Source organism: Ailuropoda melanoleuca, chromosome 8 (assembly GCF_002007445.2).
Source record: "Ailuropoda melanoleuca isolate Jingjing chromosome 8, ASM200744v2, whole genome shotgun sequence".
In the NCBI taxonomy this organism is placed as follows: Eukaryota; Metazoa; Chordata; class Mammalia; order Carnivora; family Ursidae; genus Ailuropoda; species Ailuropoda melanoleuca.
The window spans coordinates 65,374,245-65,392,183 of record NC_048225.1 but is presented as its reverse complement, the minus strand read 5'-3'; the positions used below and the strand labels follow the sequence as shown (position 1 = coordinate 65,392,183).

The 17,939-nt window shown below is 35.6% G+C and overlaps 1 protein-coding gene across 10 annotated transcripts in view; it reads left to right on the top strand.

Moving 5' to 3' along the window:
- CDC42BPA (CDC42 binding protein kinase alpha) overlaps window positions 1-17,939 on the top strand; it is a 314,468-nt gene that overhangs the window by 179,853 nt on the left and 116,676 nt on the right. For all 10 annotated transcript variants that reach the window (XM_002925755.4, XM_034666613.1, XM_002925754.4 and 7 more), the window contains exon 12: window positions 10,731-10,864. In XM_002925755.4, the coding sequence (XP_002925801.1) occupies window positions 10,731-10,864 (134 nt within the window). The remainder of the gene's footprint in view (window positions 1-10,730; window positions 10,865-17,939) is intronic.

The window sequence follows — 17,939 nt, the reverse complement described above, 5'->3', positions numbered from 1 at the left end:
ATTGAAGAAGAGCGGTGAGAACAGACATCCTGGCTTTCCGAGGGGAGAGCATTCTGTCTTTCACCCTTGACCGTAATATTAGCTATAGGTTTTTTTATTGATGCTCTTTATCAAGAAGTTCCCATCTACTCCTATATTTCTGAGGTTGGTTTTTTTTAAATCACAAATGGTTGTTGAAATTTGTCAAATATTTTTTCTTCATTTATTGATATAAATATGTGATTTTTTTTCTTCAGTTAGCCTGTTAATATGGTGGATTAGATTGGTTGATTTTGAAATATTGAACCAAACTTACATCCTTGGAATATATACATCACTGGTCATGGTGTGTGATTATTTTTATATATTACTAAGTTTTATTCCCATTAAGTTTTTTGAGTTTTTAAAAAATGTATTTTCAGTATTAACCCCTTGTCAGATACATGATTTGTGAATATTGGTTGCCTTTTTATTTTGTTGATGGTTTCCTTTACTGTTCAGAAGTGAGTTTGATGTAGTCTCACTTGTTGATTTTTGCTTTTGGTGCCTCTTGTGTGGCTGTGGTATCAGTGTAATGCTGGCCTCATAAAATGAGTTTGGAAGTATTTCCTCCTCTTCCATTTTTTAGAAGAGTTTGAGAAGGATTGGTATTAATTCTTTTAAAAATGTTTGATAGAATTCACCAGTAAAACCATCAGGTCCTGGGTTTTTCTTTCATTATTGGTTTGTTTAGATTTTTTTTTTAAAGATTTTATTTATTTATGCGACAGAGACAGAGACAGAGACAGCCAGCGAGAGAGGGAACACAAGCAGGGGGAGTGGGAGAGGAAGAAGCGGCTCATAGCGGAGGAGCCTGATATGGGGCTCGATCCCATAATGCCAGGATCACGCCCTGAGCCAAAGGCAGACGCTTAACCACCATGCCACCCAGGCGCCCGTTTAGATTTTTTAATTTATTCACAATTCAGTCTTATTTGGTTGTATGTTTCTATAAATTTATCAATTTCTTCTAGGTTATCCAGTTTACTGGCATGTAATTGTTCATAGTAGTCTCTTATGATCTTTGTATTTCTGTGCTGCCCATTTAAATGTTTACTCTTTCATTTCTGATTTTATTTATATGAGTCTTCTCTTTTTTCTGGCCTAACTAAAGTTTTGCCAATTTTGACTCTCGGTTCAAAAAACAATCTCTTAGTTCAGTTTCATTGATCTTTTCTTTTGTTTTCCTGGTGTTTATTTCATTTATTGCTGCTCTGATCTTTGTTAATTCCTTTCTTCTGCTAACTTTAGGTTTAATATGTTCTTTTTCTAGCTGTTTGATGTATAAAGTTAGGTGTTCAAGATCTTTCATTTTTTAATGTAGGCGTTTATCACCATATATTTCCTTTTTAGAGCTGCTTTTGCCATATTCTATAAGTTTTGGTATATAGTGTTTCCATTTTTGTTTGTTACAAGATATGTTTTTATTTCCCTTTTAATTTATTTTTGTGATCCATTGGTTGTTCAGGAGTGTATTGTTCAATTTTCACATTTTTCTGAATTTTCCAGTTTCCTCCTTTATTGATTTCTAATGTCATAATTTTGTGCTTAGAAAAGACCCTTGGTGGGGCGCCTGGTGGCACAGCGGTTGGGCGTCTGCCTTCGGCTCAGGGCGTGATCCCGGCATTATGGGATCAAGCCCCACATCAGGCTCCTCTGCTGTGAGCCTGCTTCTTCCTCTCCCACTCCCCCTGCTTGTGTTCCCTCCCTCGCTGGCTGTCTCTATCTCTGTCGAATGAATAAATAAATAAAATCTTTAAAAAAAAAAAAAAGACCCTTGGTTATGATTTCGGCTTTTGCTAAATTTCTTAAGACTTGTTTTGTAATCTATCTTTTGATGTATCCTGTTCCATGTGCATTTGGGAAGAATGTATATTCTGTTGCTGTTGGATGGAATGTTCTATATATGTCTGTTAGATCCATTTGGTCTAGAGTTCACAACCAATATCTCCTTACTGATTTTCTGTCTGAATGATGTATCCATTGTTGGAAGTAGGGTATAGAAGTCCCCTCCTGTTGTCATATTGTCCGTTTCTCCCTTCACGTCTGTTGTATCTGCTCAGTATATTTAGGTGCTGCAGTAGTGGGTGCATATATATTTATAATCGTCATATCTTCTTGATGAATTGACCTTTTCATTATTACACAGTAAATTTTCTGTTTCTTGATACTATTCTTGACTTAACATTTATTTTGTCTAAGTATAGCTACCCTTGTTCTCTTTTGGTTTCCACTTGCATGGAATATCTTGTCCCGTCCCTTCATTTTCAGTCTTTGTGTCTCCTTAAAAGTGAAGCACGCCTTTTATAGGCACTATATAGTTGGGTCTTGTTTTTTTAATCCGTTCAGCCACTCTGGGTCTTTTTGTTGGAGAATTTAATCCATTTATATTTTAAGTAATTATTAATAGGTAAGGATTTACTAATGTCACCCTATTAATTGTTTTCTGATGTTTTGTAGTTCCTTGGTTTCTCTCTTCCTCTCTTATTGGCTTCATTTGTAAACTGTTCATTTTCTGTAGTGTTACACTTTGATTCCCTTCTCTATCTGTTGTATACCTCCTGTCGTTGTTTGCTTTTGGTTACCATTAGGCTCACATAAAATACCTTAGTTATAACAGTCTGTTTTGTGTTGATACCAATTGTTTATTCTCCTGGTTTATCTTATAATTGCTGTAAGTATTTTTCTTCATATGTTTTAGAAGCTCGTAAGATAAGGTTATAATATTTCCTGCAACTGTGAAATATAATTTAGAAAACTGAAGAGGAGAAAAAAATTCTTGTGGATTTACCCATACTTTATATACTGTGCTCTTTCTTTCTTCCTGATATTGCTTAGCTCCTTGTTCTGTAGTTAGTTTTCTGTTGAGGTAATTTCTTTTAGCCGTTTTTTTTTTGTTTTTTGGTTTTTGGTTTTTGTTTTTTTAGATAGCCCTGCTATCCAGCAAATTCTCTTAGCTTTTGTTCATCCGAGAATGTCTAAATTTTCTCTTTATTGCTAAAGAATATGTTGCAGAGCATAGGATCCTAGGTTGATAGTTCTTTTAGCATCTGAAAAATAGTGTACCACTTCCTTAGGACTCCCTGGTTTTTGAGGAGGCATTCACTGTCATTCTGAATATTTTTTTTCACTTCATCTACAGTGTAGATTTTCTCTGGCTGTTTGCAAGGTTTTTTTCCTTTTATAGTTTTCTGATGTTTAATTGTGTGTGTTGGCATGGATTTCTTTGGACTTATTCGGTTTGGGATTTGTTCATCTTCTGGAATCTGCAGGTTTAATGTGTCTTGCTAAATTTGGGATGTTTTTAGACCATACTTCTTTGAGTATTTTTACAGACCTGCCTACTTTCACTTCTTTTTCTGGGACTGTGACGACATGGATGTGAGATCTTTTGTTACCAGCCCACAAATATTTGGGTCTCTGTTCATTTTTGTTTTCATTCTGTTTTTTCTCCGCTATTCAGACTGGTCAGGATCCACTGTTTTATCTTCCATTTCATTGATTCTTTCCTCCAATCCCTATTGAATCCATCCACCCAGATTTTTATTTTATTTATTTCTAAAATTTCCATTTTGTTTTTTGTAAACTTCTGTTTCTTTGCTGAGACTTCCTGTATCTTTGCTTGGGTCTTCTGTTTGTTGATCTATTTCAGATTTATTCATAATTGCTCAGCAAAGTTTTTTATCATAACTGTTTTAATGTCTTGTCAGATGTATTTTTCAAAGATTTTATTTATTTATTTTAAAAAGAGAGCGAGAGAGCATACGAGCGGGGAGAGCACACAAGGGAGAGAGAATCTTTTTTTTTTTTTTTAAAGATTTTATTTATTTATTTGACAGAGATAGAGACAGCCAGCGAGAGAGGGAACACAAGCAGGGGGAGTGGGAGAGGAAGAAGCAGGCTCATAGCGGAAGAGCCTGATGTGGGGCTCGATCCCACAACGCCAGGGTCACGCCCTGAGCCGAAGGCAGACACTTAACCGCTGTGCCACCCAGGCGCCCCAAGGGAGAGAGAATCTTAAAGAGGCTCCACACTCAGTGCAGAGCCAGACACAGGGCTTGATCTCACGACCCTGAGATCATGACCCGAACCAAAATCAGGAGTCAGATACCGAACCAACTGCGCCACCAAGGTGCGCCGTGTCAGATATTTCTAGCGTCTCTACTATTTCAGTGTCAGCATCTATTGATTTTCTTTTCTCATTCAGGTTGAGGTTTTCCTGTTTGCTGATAGAATGAGTGATTTTCGGTTAGTGACTCTGAATCTTACTTAAACCTTCCATTTTAGCTGGCTTTTCCTGACACCGTTCTAGCAGTGGTGGATTGCCAGGTTGTGGTAAAAGTTCAGTTTCTGCACTGAGACTCCCTTGACACCCAAAAAAGGGCTCCTTATTCTTCCTGGAAGGGGTTAGGTGTTCTAGGCCCCCATTTGGTTTCCACTGACACTGTGATGGGCCTGGCCTTAGTACCGCTGGGCAGTGGTGGACGTTCTAACTTCTTCCGACACCATCCCAATGTGGGGACGGTGGAGAACCTCACTACTGTGGGGAAGGGGTGCTATTTGGCCACGTGGTCTCCACTGACACTGAGTGTGGGATGGGCTTGTTAGCAACCATTGGGGTTGAGTATTCTGGCCCATTGCCAGTCCTCTCCTCACGGCGTGTTTGGGCACCTCATCATAGCCTTATGTGATTGGAACTCTAACTCCTCATGTGTCCTTTGCTGATAAAAGTGGTCGTGAGGCAAGTTGTTTGTGTTGTTTAATGTGAGTAGAATAGTTCCTGAAAGTGTTCTGTCTTGCTAGTTTGCTCCTTTCTGGGTCCTTTGGGTAGAAAGGGTAGGCTTTCGTTGGGGCTTGGTGGCATTTCTGGGTTGCCAGTTTCTTGAGCTGTGTGTCTGGGAAATATGAACCAGAAAGAAAACCCAGGGAACTTCCCACCATGTTGGTCCAGCATTGCTGACACCACCGTGTCACATTCCCTTGTCCCTGTCAGTCATCCTTTTCCCTCCAAATTTCATTTTTTTATGCTTGCTTTATGTATGATGTCCAGGAGTCTTCGTTGCAGATACTGGGAAAAGGGGAAGTACATCTCTTCCATCTTTCTGGAAGCAGAGGTCCCCCGAGTAAGCTCTTCACGTGTAAACCCCACAGCTTCAGCATACATGCTTAGATGTCTTCCGTGGATCCCTGTTGGCTCGAGGATAGAGTAAAATTTCTCAGTTGTTTCCAAGGCCCTTCATTATTGCACATGTATTTGCCTCTCCAGCTTCTCATCCTGTTCCTGTGCCTCACCGGCTGATTCCCGCCCTAGTGAACTACTCTTAGTCCTACTTGATCACCTTCGGAGTTTTCACGTAGTTTGTGTTGTCTTACCTCTTTTCTCTCTCCAGTCCGTCCATCCGTCAGTCCGTCCGTCCTTCCTTCCTTCCTTCCTTCCTTCCTTCCTTCCTTCCTTCCTTCTTTATTTACTCGTTTTTGCTTGTTTGGTTCCTGGAAACATTCTTCACCCGGCCCACTTAGACTCCTCTGTAATACGTTTTACCACTGACATAGTTCTCATTGGAATGTTGCTTTACTTCCCTCACCTCACTACTAGCCCATAAGCGTCTTGGAAGTAGGAACTTGGACCATCTTATTCATTGATAATGTCTAAGTGCATGGAAGAGTGCTTGACACATAAAAAAACCCAAGTCAGTATTTACTGATGAGTGAGCAATGAACTGGAACTTAGCTCTTGGAAACCTCTGACCACTTCCTGAGGTGTCTTCCTACGTTGTGTAGGAAGTTCCCAGCACACTCATCCCTTACGTACGAATCAGTGGTGCCTGATAGAGTTACCATTGACTCCCGTTGATTGAGATTTCCTTCTTTACTCCTTCTTTCTCCCTAAACTCATGCTTACGTGACTGCTCTTCACTCCTGATGTTTCAGCCTTTCCCAGGGTTGGGACAGAGCCACTGAAAATGACATTGAGAGAAAGGGTAGATCCTCTTTTTAGTATTCTTCTTCCCAGCTTCTCTTTTCTTGGCCACGTGATGGTCCCTGTGGCCATCTTTTCAGTATCATTTGTTCATTTTTCAACCCTTTTTATTGTGGTAAAATGTATGTAACATAAAAAATAGCATTTTAACCATTTTTAAATGTACAGATCAGTGGCATTAAACACATTCACATGCTATGCAACTACCACCCTCCGTCTCCACGGCCTGTCATCTTCCCAAACGGAAATTCTCCACCCATCAAATGCCAGCTCCCCGTTCCTCCCACCCCCTGACAACCCCTGTTCTCCTTTTTTGTGTCTCTGAATTTGACTAGGATCTCATATACGTGCAGTCATACAATATCTATCCTTTGTGACTGACTGACATCACTTAGCGTAGTGTCTTCAAGATTCATGCGTGTCGTAGCAGGTGTCAAAATGTCCTTCCTTAATACAGCATCCTACTGTGTATATGTAAACATTCCATGTTGTTTATTCATTCATCTGCTGACCGGCGCTGGGGTTGGTTCCCCCTCTTGTTCATTGTAAATAATGCTGCTTTGCACGTGAGGGTACATGTCTTTGTTCAAGTCCCTGCTTTCTCTTCTTTTGGGCATATAGCAAGAAGTGGTATTCCTGAACTTATATGGAAATTCTGTGTTTAACATTGTTAGGAATTGCCACACTGGTTTCCATAGTGGCTGCACCATTTACATTCCCACCAGCAACATTCATTCATTCTTAATCCATAAACTTGTCTTGCTGCTCTATACCAAAAATTATAGTTACGTACCTGATGCATAGTGGTCAGGCTGAGGGTAATTATCATCTGTATCTCATTCATAATTACACCCACACTGCCTTTTTTTCCCTTTTATTTATTTATTTATTTTAATAATATTTTTTTATTATGTTAGTCACCATACAGTACATCCCCGGTTTTTGATGTAAAGTTCTATGACTCATTAGTTGCGTACAACACCCAGTGCACCATGCAATACGTGCCCTCCTTACTGCCCATCCCATTCCCCCACCCCCCTCCCCTCTGAAGCCCTCAGTTTGTTTCTCACACTGCCTTAAACATTTGACATAAGAGCTAAAGTGTAGGCTCCCTAGGAACCTGCCTGATGAGTGGCCCCGACTATACTCATGGCTGTAAAGAATAAAAAAGCGTCCAGATCGCCTCCTAAGTGATGTTCCTCTAGCTACTTTATACGCCAAGATCTTCGTGTGAACAAATATGTATCATCAGTGTCTTTCTGTCTTTTCTTTCCCTATGGCAATGTTTTATAATATATTTAAACTCCTGGAAAACTTAATAAGTTTATAATTACTTACAGTTTCTTTTTAAAATCTGCTTTCCTCATCACACTCCAAACTCCCAAGAGGGTAAGACAGAGTGTCCTTGTGTCCTCTCACAGACACTCAATACATACTTGTTGACCATCTGCAGATAACAGTAAAAACTCATACTCTCATTCAGTATTTTTCCCTGAGAAAATAAAGGAATGGTTTCTTACTTCCTAAACAGAATAATTATTGTAACCTATAATGTGCTTCTTATTCCCCTTTTGTTGCCTCGAGATGGGTGATTTGTGCTTCCACGTTCTGTCTCTTTCCTTCTCTCCCTTTCTCTGTCCGTCTGTCTCTCTCACACACACACTACATCATGTAAGTAAAGGATGAAAGATAGCAAATGGAGGCAGGGGAGTGAAACAGGGGAATCTGTTTCCCCCATCATGATTCGAAGTCAGATCTCTTCGCGTCTCAGAAGAGTTCTGGGTTATTTTAGGAGTAAGAATGTAAGGGAGGAGCTGTGGACTGGGGAGAGGCGCTTTGACGGTCTGCCTCCTGAGTGCCGCCCTCACCCCTTGCAGTTTGCGCTCCACTCTGAGTGATCCCTCAAGCTCCCATATCACCTGCCACACAATGTACATTTGATTTTCTGCTTCATTTTGATTTGAAGAGTGTTAAGCTTGTCTTCCTGACCTGGTCATCTCCTCCAGACAGAGACTCCCTTTTATAATCTCTTATATGCCACACAGTGCAAAGAAAAGTTACTTACTGTGTGTTAATCCCTTATTAAATCCTCATTACTAACAGATTGAATTTGAAAATTGTACTAGCAGTGAGCTAAGAACCATTTAGTTGGGATCAGCTGACCCACTTCACTAGTACTGCTGCTTCTGTTTATTCACAAAACTGGTTTTTAATTACTCCATCTAAATGGTATGACTAATCATGGTACATGAGATATTTTTGATAGTCTCTGAGGATTTCTTTCTTTTTTTTAAGGTTTTATTTATTTATTTGACAGACAGACAGACAGAGAGCACAAGAAGAGGGGGGTGCAGAGGCAGAAGCAGGCTCCCCGTTGAGCAGGGAGCCCAATGCCGGGTTGGACTCCGGGACTCCAGGATCATGACCTGAGCTGAAGGCAGACACTTAACCAACTGAGCCACCCAGACGCCCATCTTTGAGGATTTCTTTCAAAGTTTTGATCCAATTCACTATTTGTTGTAGTGAAAGTAAATGCTCTTACACCTTAGCCATTTTAGAGTGGTTGGCCAAAATTCAGTACATTCTGGATTTTTCTTGATTTGGGGTTTTTATCTTTGGGGAATGCAAAATTCTGTGTATATCAAATGCAAGTGTAATAATTCTCTTCATATGGGAAGATTTTATAAATAATTGGGTGAGTTTGTCTTCTCCAGTCAGTCTATGTGAAACATGAAAATGTGACATAAAATTCATATATATACCTAACAACTCCATTGCAAAGCAACTAGAGTGAAGTGGCTGGAATAAATCTGGAATTTAACCTAAACTGAAAGAAGACGGTAAACCATCCTTGAAGGCTGTAAAAGCCGTCCGGTGGAATCATTTTGCCATAAACTTTTTGTGATTCATTTTATGAAGCACTGATTTCATTTTTGTTTATAACAAAAAACAGTTGAGATAAGCAAATGACTCAGTGATTTGCAAGAAACTTTAACATGCTAGGGAAGAGCACTTCAGAGTGCAGGAAAGGAGGTGGACATTCTCAGAAGGGATGACGAAACAGGCCATATGACTACTTCAGACTGACATGTCTTAACCGTAAAATGGGATTGAAGTTAGCTGTGTCACATACTAACTTTTGACTCCAAATTATTAGAAATAGCAAATTGTTGAAATCTTAAAAATGTTAAAAACGTAAAGTAACAAAATATCACTTAAAAATGTTTCAAAGGAAGTAGTATAAACAGAAGAGTTCCTACATGAAATGCTGAAATTTGAGAAAATGATAAAATACAGTTTTCTGACTGTGACTACGTACCCTGTGATCTTTAAGATGAAGTATCCTATGACTTTTAGAGAAACATTCTTCAACTGAAACATTTATTTAGACTATTAAAATTATGCTACTAGACAAAATGGAAACTAGTTAAATGCAGCTTTGCAGATATTTTTGAAAATGGTTAAAAAACTATCATTTCCATAAATGTATCTAGACTTTCAAAATACCTAAGATAAACAAGCTCTTAATAAATCTGTGAGCTCAGGGCACTGACTTTCAGTAAATTATTTTATTTAAGGAATCTAGCACCAGTTAGTATACACTAATGCATTTTAGTGACTTTTTGACCACAGGACTTACCTATACACCTACAGAGAAGAGCGTTTCAGTAGGACTAGTGTATTGTAAAGACTGCTTCATTTATTGAAAGCATTTGACTCAATGTGTGATACTTTATGCACCTGTTCCCCACACTTGAATTTGCAAGACCTGGGGATCTTGTTCAAATACGGATCTGATTCGCTAAGTCTGGGGTGGGGCCCGGGATTCTGCATTTCTAACAAGCTCCCGAGGATGCTAATGCTCCTTGTCTCGAGATGACATTCAGAGTAACAAGGTTGTAAAGAATAGAAAATATCTCGGACAGAAATGCACAATGAATGTGTTTAGATTTCTCTATTTTTATGGGCTTCAGTTCTTTAATTTGCTAATTTACTTTTGATGCCAGGAATATTTTATATCAATTTATTAAATCTTATCTAAGCATGTATTAAAATTAGTAATTTTATTTTGGTGTCCTGATAACTCTTCTGAAGTGATAATGTTAAGTATTGTTTGATAACATTACTTTCCCAGTTGGAGAAGCTGAGCTGTTGGAGTTCTGAGCTGTTGTCACAGTGTGACCTCAGGCTAGATATTCAGCTCCCTAGGGCTCAGTCTCCACTTCTAGATCAGAGGTTTTCAAATATTTGCTTTCAGAAATCAGAGTTTGTTCTTAAAATGACCACTAGGGAAACTGGGCTGGGGGTCTGCAACCATTAGAAGCAATAATTTGACTAACATCAGCACACAGATGCTAATAACCATCCACAGAGGAACACTGTTTTGTCAGTTTGGTTGGTTTTGTCATTTTTATTAGTTTTAAGCTTTTAATTGGTTCTGAAGGTACTTTTTTTGGAAGTACGGGCGTCTTTTTCTAATAGAAATGTAAGGCATTTTTGTACAGAAGTTTTGCACATCTCCACACTGGCGTTAGCTGTGCACCATCTTTACAGTGAACTTGCTAAAGCATTTAATTGTTATGAGTCATAATCATAGTGGTTTGTGGTGTCCATAAGCCTAAAACCAAATACAAAATACTTTATTTTTTAAAAAATTTTGGTTGTGTAAAATCTTGGTTTCAAGCATGGTTTTTATACAAATAATAAAATAACCACTGTCTTCTATTTTTAGAATCAAGTCACTTAGAACAACAACTTGAGGAAGCCAACTCTGTAAGAAGAGAGCTCGATGATGCTTTTCGACAAATCAAGGCTTATGAAAAACAAATCAAAACACTACAGCAAGAAAGGGAAGAATTAAACAAGGTAAAAATATATGGATAGATTGTTAAAGCTGCTTTTGGATTTTTAACCTTGTTTAATTTGTATACTGAAAGCTTTCCTAGTGGATTACAATAACATAAAGTCTGTTTTGTCTGTAAAGTTTTAGTTAAAAATTTAAGAATTATTTTGGTGTATATCAATTGATTAATAGCTAATAAAGAAGAAACTTTTATATTCTCAGGATTTTAAAGTTCAGAATCATTTGTTCTTTTGAAAAGTCAATAATCAAAGGACTTGATTAAAGTAAATGTTATTGAAAAATATTAAAAAGGAATAAGCAAATAATAAGCTGTGCTTAGTATCTATAGAAAAATTAAAAATATGGGCATATTTCATTGTGATTTGCTGATATGAACATTCTTAAAAGATTATAATAAAAAATTTCATTAGTGTTTTAATTACTTTTTAAAATGTCAGTTTATCTTTCAAAGCATGGATAAACAAGCTAAATTTATTTTCATAAGAACTTTAACACTCCAACAGTATTGTGAACATCAACAAAATTTATTAATAGCAAAGACTCTCTAACACACCCAGTAGGGCAAATGATATTCAGGCACCAGAGAAGAATACTTTACCTGAACCACTCAGTGTATGTGCTTTGCCTTTCATTAATAGATAAAAAAATGTTGGAATTAATACTAGCCAACACAATAAAGAAATGCGTGGTTTATGGCATAGTATAAATTGTATTCAATGATACAGTATATAATTGATAGTATAATGAATTTCTTTTGGGGGAAGATTTTAAAGTCTTGCTGCCAGTAAAGAAATAGAGGCAATTAAGGGTGCCTGAGTGGCTCAGTCGTTACATATCTGCCTTCGGCTCAGGTCATGATCCCAGGACAAGGTCCTGGGTCGAGCCCCACATCGGGCTCCTTGCTCAGCAGAAAGCCTGCTTCTCCCTCTCCCTCTGTGTTCCCTCTCTCACTGTCTCTCTCTTTGTCAAATAAATAAATAAAATCTTAAAAAAAAAAAAAAGAAAGAAATGGAGGCCATTAAAAATAAAACAAATAACCTTTTGCTGAGGAAGCTAATCAAAAAGACTAACAGAAAAAGCTGTAAAGGTTAAATTGAATTACATTAGTGTATTTTTTTACTTTTTTCTTAATGCAATTACAAGCAATGTGGTGTACAGATCCATTTAAATTCATGGCTAATCTAATAATATTTTAAGTTTATAACATGTTCTATTTGTTTTAATAATATTATAGTAATATTAGTGGTAATTATTATGTATTTAAAGGTAGGATTGTTCAGCCAAACTTAGTAAACATAAAAGGGATGAGAATATGATATCTAGATTTATAGTAACAAGTATCTTGCTGATTGTAGTAAGTTTTAATATTAAAAATCCTTTTAGTATATTTTGAGAAGAGCAGTAGTGCTGTAAGGAAACATTATATTGATAATGAATTTTAAGTGATTTGCTTAATATCCTACAGGCAGCAGATACTCCTTTTAAGATTTTTTCATTTGATACATTTAAAAGAATAAATGTAGCATATGAGTTTTGATGGAGAATAATAAGATGCACACCTCTGAACCTACCATCTAACTTAAGAAATAGAACGTCACCAATTTTGTGGTGTAGCCCTGCCCAGTTGTTTTTGTTTTTTGTTTTTATCCCTTTCTCCCTACTTCCCTGAAAATGGTAATCGCTTTTCTGAATTTTATGTCAGTCATTTCCATATTGAAAAAACATTTTATTACATTTTAGTATATCTCTAAATAATAAATCATATATAATAACATAAATATATGTGGTGACAGATGGTAGCTACATTTCTCATGGTGAGCACTGAGTAATGGATAGAATCATCGAATCACTATGTTATACACCTGAAACTACTATAACATTGTATGTTAATTATACTTCAGTAAAAAGAAATAAAAATGCCAGTGCCAAGTACTGAAGATGAGATTATAATCTGATATACTATTTTTGGAAAATTAATTTGCAGTAAGTATCCAAAGTCTTAAAATACTGAAATACTTGCTATAGTAAACTCCGTTTGTCAAAATTTAAGAAGATAACCAGATGTTCAAAGATTTGCTCACAGAGAAATTTCTTACCACATTTATAAAAGAAAAATATTAGAAATAAGCAAAATGCCCGACCAGTTCATATGTTGGAATAGTGTATAGCCATTAACTTGGTGGCTAAAGAATTTTTAATGCCATGGGAAAATAAAAAATATTTATGTATTATTTAGTGTTGCTTGTTTCTGAGCTTTATAAAATGGTATATGCAATTTTTTGCAGTTTGTTTTCTTTCACTCATTATATTTCTAAGATTCATTTATATAGCTATAAAGCCTTCATTTAGTTACTGTATAATATATACCATTATGTGAACACTCCAGAATTCATTTATTCCATTTTTTGTGTATAGACATTAAGGTTGCTTATACTTGACAACTACTGTAAATGAACATTCTTGAGCATATATGCTGATATGCACACATTTGCATATACAAACACGAGTAGAATAATTGGCTCATAAGTAATGAAGATATTCTAATTTTTATGATAATGCCAAATCTTTTTCCGCTGATTATACCGATTTATACTTTCACTCCCACCACCTAGTGTATATTCAACAATACTTAATATTAGTAGAGCTATTATTTTGGCCAACCTAGTTGAAATTGATATTTTAGGTCTAGAATGAGGTTTTGTTATAAGGTCTTAACTTCTCTAATTACTAATGAGGTTGAGTATCTTACATATGCCCATTTATCATTTATATTTCTTCTTTTGTGAAGTGCCTCTCAGTATCCTTTGTATATTTTTCTGTCTTTTTCTTATTGGTTGGTTAAAATTTCTTGAAAATTTCTGTGTTAATCTTTCGTCAGTTGTGTATGTTACAGATACCTCCCAGTTGGTGGCTTGTCTTTTCACTTTCTTTATGGGATCTTTTGAATAACAAAAGTTCCTAGTTTTAGTGTAGTCAACTTATCCATCTTTCTTTTTAAAGTTTTGCTGGATTTTGTAAGAAATATGAGGTTAAAAATTCTCAGTTGTTTTTTTTTAAGTGCTCTATTTTGAAGTTTTAAAGTTTGGTCTTTCATATTTAAATTTTTAATACACCAGAAATTTATTTTTTGTGTCATGTGAGAGAAGGATCCAATTTCAGTTTTTCTTGTGTAGCTAATCAGCTGTTCATTTACTAAATAGCCCTTCTTTTCCACAGTGATGTACGATGTCACCTCTGTCATATATTACATTTCCATTTATGAATGAGTCTCTATCTCATTTCTTAAAAACCATGATGGGATTTTGATTAAAAATGCATCAACTCTGGAGAGTAATTTCAGGAGAATTGACATCATTACAGTATTGAATCTTTAAGTTCTTACTGTCCGTATTTATTAATATTATTCCGGGTGGGCACACAGATTTCAAGAGCAGAGTGTAGTATTGCGATGTACACAGAGCAAAAATAACCACATCCCTCCCCTGTGTGCTAATACTTACTCCTGGCAGCAATGCAATGAGAGCTGGGTAGACAAAACCCTACATATATGGAGTCTGTGTTTTGAATGTGAGGAACCCTGAAAAAGTGAGTCAGGGTGTTTATATAAAGGAGAGTGGTAGATGCTTCCTACTTCCCCCCTCATCTCCACCCACCCTTCCGAGAGTCTCTTTGGAAATGTAAAGAGAAGGATCTAGGACTCTTTGAATTATAAATAAATCACTACAGTGGAAAGATAAGCCCAGAGTCTCAAGCTCTATAAAGAGGATCACTCCCTGATCCAGGTCCTCTCTCTCTCCCCACCCCTGCTGAAGTATAAGCACATATAATCCAGGAGTTAAATCTCTTTGGAGTTTCTCACCCTAAATTAGTCATAAATTACAGGGCTTGCTTTTAGCCCAGGTCCTAAGTTTCAATAAAATTTGTTTACAAAGGCCTATCTGTAGAAAAACATAAAAATATTTTCTCTAGAGTCCCACAATCTTTCTTTCCACAAACATGGTATATCTCTCCATATCTTTAACATCTTTTAAAATGTTTTTCATGAAATTTTATGCATGTCTTATTTGCCTTTCTTTAAATATATTAGTCTATTTTTTCATATTTTAAATGGTATCTTTTAAATTATATTTTCTTACTGATTTCATTCCAGCAACATTGCTAAATTCTTATTAATTGTACTAATATATTTGAGATTCTTTATGGTTCTCTGCAAATAATGACAGTTTTGTTTCTTCTTTTGGTTTTTATGACCTTTCTTTCCTTGTCTTACTGTATCAGCTAGAACCTTCAGTACAATGTTGAATAGAACTCGTGATAGCAGGCTTCCCTGTCTTATTCCTGATTTCAAAGAAAATGCCTTTACTGTTTCACCAGTAATAATGTTTTCTGTAAGTTTTTGGTAAATACTTTTTATGAGGCTAAGAAAGTTATCTTCTAATCCTATTTTGCTTATCATTTTTACCAAAAATGGGCATTGGACTTACTAAATGTGCTTTTCTGTATACTATTGCAACCAATTTCTAGGAACTTGTTAATATCTATTGATGTAATTATATGATTGTTCTTCTTTAATAACTTGGTTTGGTAAATTACATTGATGGACTTTTTCTAATGTTAAACCATTTTTGCATTTCTGGGTTAAACCTAAATTGCAAGTGTATTAGCTCCTAAATAATAATATGCTAGTATATGTAATACTTATGTAATAGCACTGTTATTGGAGTGCTTTGCATATATTAGATCATTTAATCTTTATAAGAGTCTTGTCATTTAGGTATTGTTGTTATTGTTGTTATTATTATTATTATCATTATCATTTTATAAGTGGTGAGACCAAGCACAGAGAGGTCAAGTATACTTGCTCAAGTTCATAGAGCTAGAAAGTGGTGGAGCTGGAATTTCAATACAAGGAGTCTATCCAGAGTTCATGCTTGTCTACTTTATATGTCGCTGGAGTTGTTTGCTAACATCTTTTTTTTGTTGTTGGATTTTTTGTTTTCATCAGTATGATTGGCTTATAATTTTTTTCTATTGTTCTGGTGTTTTTATGATATCAAGGTTATACTGGTCTCATAGAATGAGTTGGGCGGGATTGCCTCTGTTTCTCTTTATAAAATTTGTATAAGGGGAGTGTTTATTCCTTGAAATACTGGAGGAATCACTCATGAAGACATCTGAGTTTGGAGATTCTCTCCCACTGAGGGGATGGGGAAAGTTTGTTAACTGTTGATTTAGGTACTTTAATTATTATAGGACTATTTAGGCATTCTTTATCTTCGTGAAACAGTTTTGATAAATTATATTTTTGTAGGAATTCATTTCAGAACCTAACAAATTTATTGGCATGAAGTTTTTCATTATATTCTTTCATTAGCTTTTTTGATCTCTTCTAGATTTGTAGTTATAACCATTTTTCTTTCTTAATATTATTTATTTTGCATGTATTCTTCTCTCCTTGTTCGATTTCACCAGATATTTGCCTGTTTTATTATTTCTCTCAACCAACTTTTGCCTTTGTTGATATTCATTATCCTAACATTTCTGTTTCATTAGTTTATGTCCTGATTTTTCTTATCTTCACATATTGGCAGAAGTGTTAATGTGTTCTATCTCTTTTTATGTGGAATTTCATTGAATTTAAACTTTTTTTTTTTTAGTTTCAGTATAAGTATTTCATGCTCTAAATCTCCCAAGTAAACCTTTCACTGCATCCTCAAGTTTTAATATATCTCCTAAACATTTTTATTGTTTTTTATTATTTTCACCTTGTTTTTAGTTCTAAATATTTTAACATTCTTTATGACGTTTCTCCTTGACCAGTGAGTTATTATGGAATTTAGCCTTTTTATTTTTTATTTCTATTTTAATGGTGTTGATATTAAAGAACTTGATCTTTAATATCTGTTCTTTGAAATCTGCTGAGACTTGTTTCATGGCCTAGACAGTTACATTTTTTATTTTTATTATTAAGATTTTATTTTTAAGTAATCTCTACACCCAGCAAGGGACTTGAACTTAGAAGTCTGAGATCAGGAGTTGCACACTCTACCAACTGAACCAGCCAGGCGCCAACCATTTTTAAATGTTCACTGTGTGCTTGAGAAGAATGTATGTTCCCAGTATTGGGTGTTAAGTGCTTGGTGTATCTATTAGTGATTGTCAAATTAAAATTTCTCATTATGGTCATGTGTTTACCAATTTTTCTGTGATGTTCTTGCAATTTCTTTGTAATCTGTGTTGAATTTTATCATTGTGTGGGACACTCTCTATCCTTAATACTTTTTCTATTAACATCTAGATATTATTTTAAATTTGGTATAACAACTTTGGCCCTTTTATATTTATTTTGATTGCTAATATGTATAGACATGTTTCTACAAAGTTACTTTCTGCTTTATGTGTGTCATGCTTTTTCTATGCCTATCTTTGTTTCTTTTCTTGCCTTTTAAAAATGGTGGTAAAATACATATACAAATCTATGCTAACCATTTTTAAAATGTGCAGTTCAGTAGTGTAAAGTACATTCACATTGTTGTGCAACCAATCTCCAGAATTTTTTTCGTCTTGCAAAATTTTTCTTGAATTTTAATTGAAGTGCTTGTTTTCTTCCCACTTTACTCAGTACTTGTTTTAACAGTTTCTAGTAGTTGCTCTTGAATTTTATCGTGCATATTTAACAGTCTAAATTTAATATCTTAAACCACACCTCCCACACAATTTAAGGACCTTTAACTCTGTTACCTCTTCCCAACTTTGGTGTTGTTTTTTACCAATATTTTACTCTTATCCTTTTTGTTTGCTGTTCAGATGAGACATTTTTATAATACAGTCTCATCCACATATCTCTTTACATTCACATTTATGTTTACCAGTTTCTTAGTCCTCCATGTCTCTGTCATTAGACTTTGCTTTTAAAATTATTTTTCTTTTTCCTGAAGTAAATCTTTGAGGTTCCTATTTAGTGGAGATCTGACTGTGATAAGCTCTGTCAGTTTTTGTTTATATGAATCTAATTATTTAGCCTCATACTTGAAAAGGAATTTTTCTGGGTATGCAATTTTAATTACTTTCTGATCT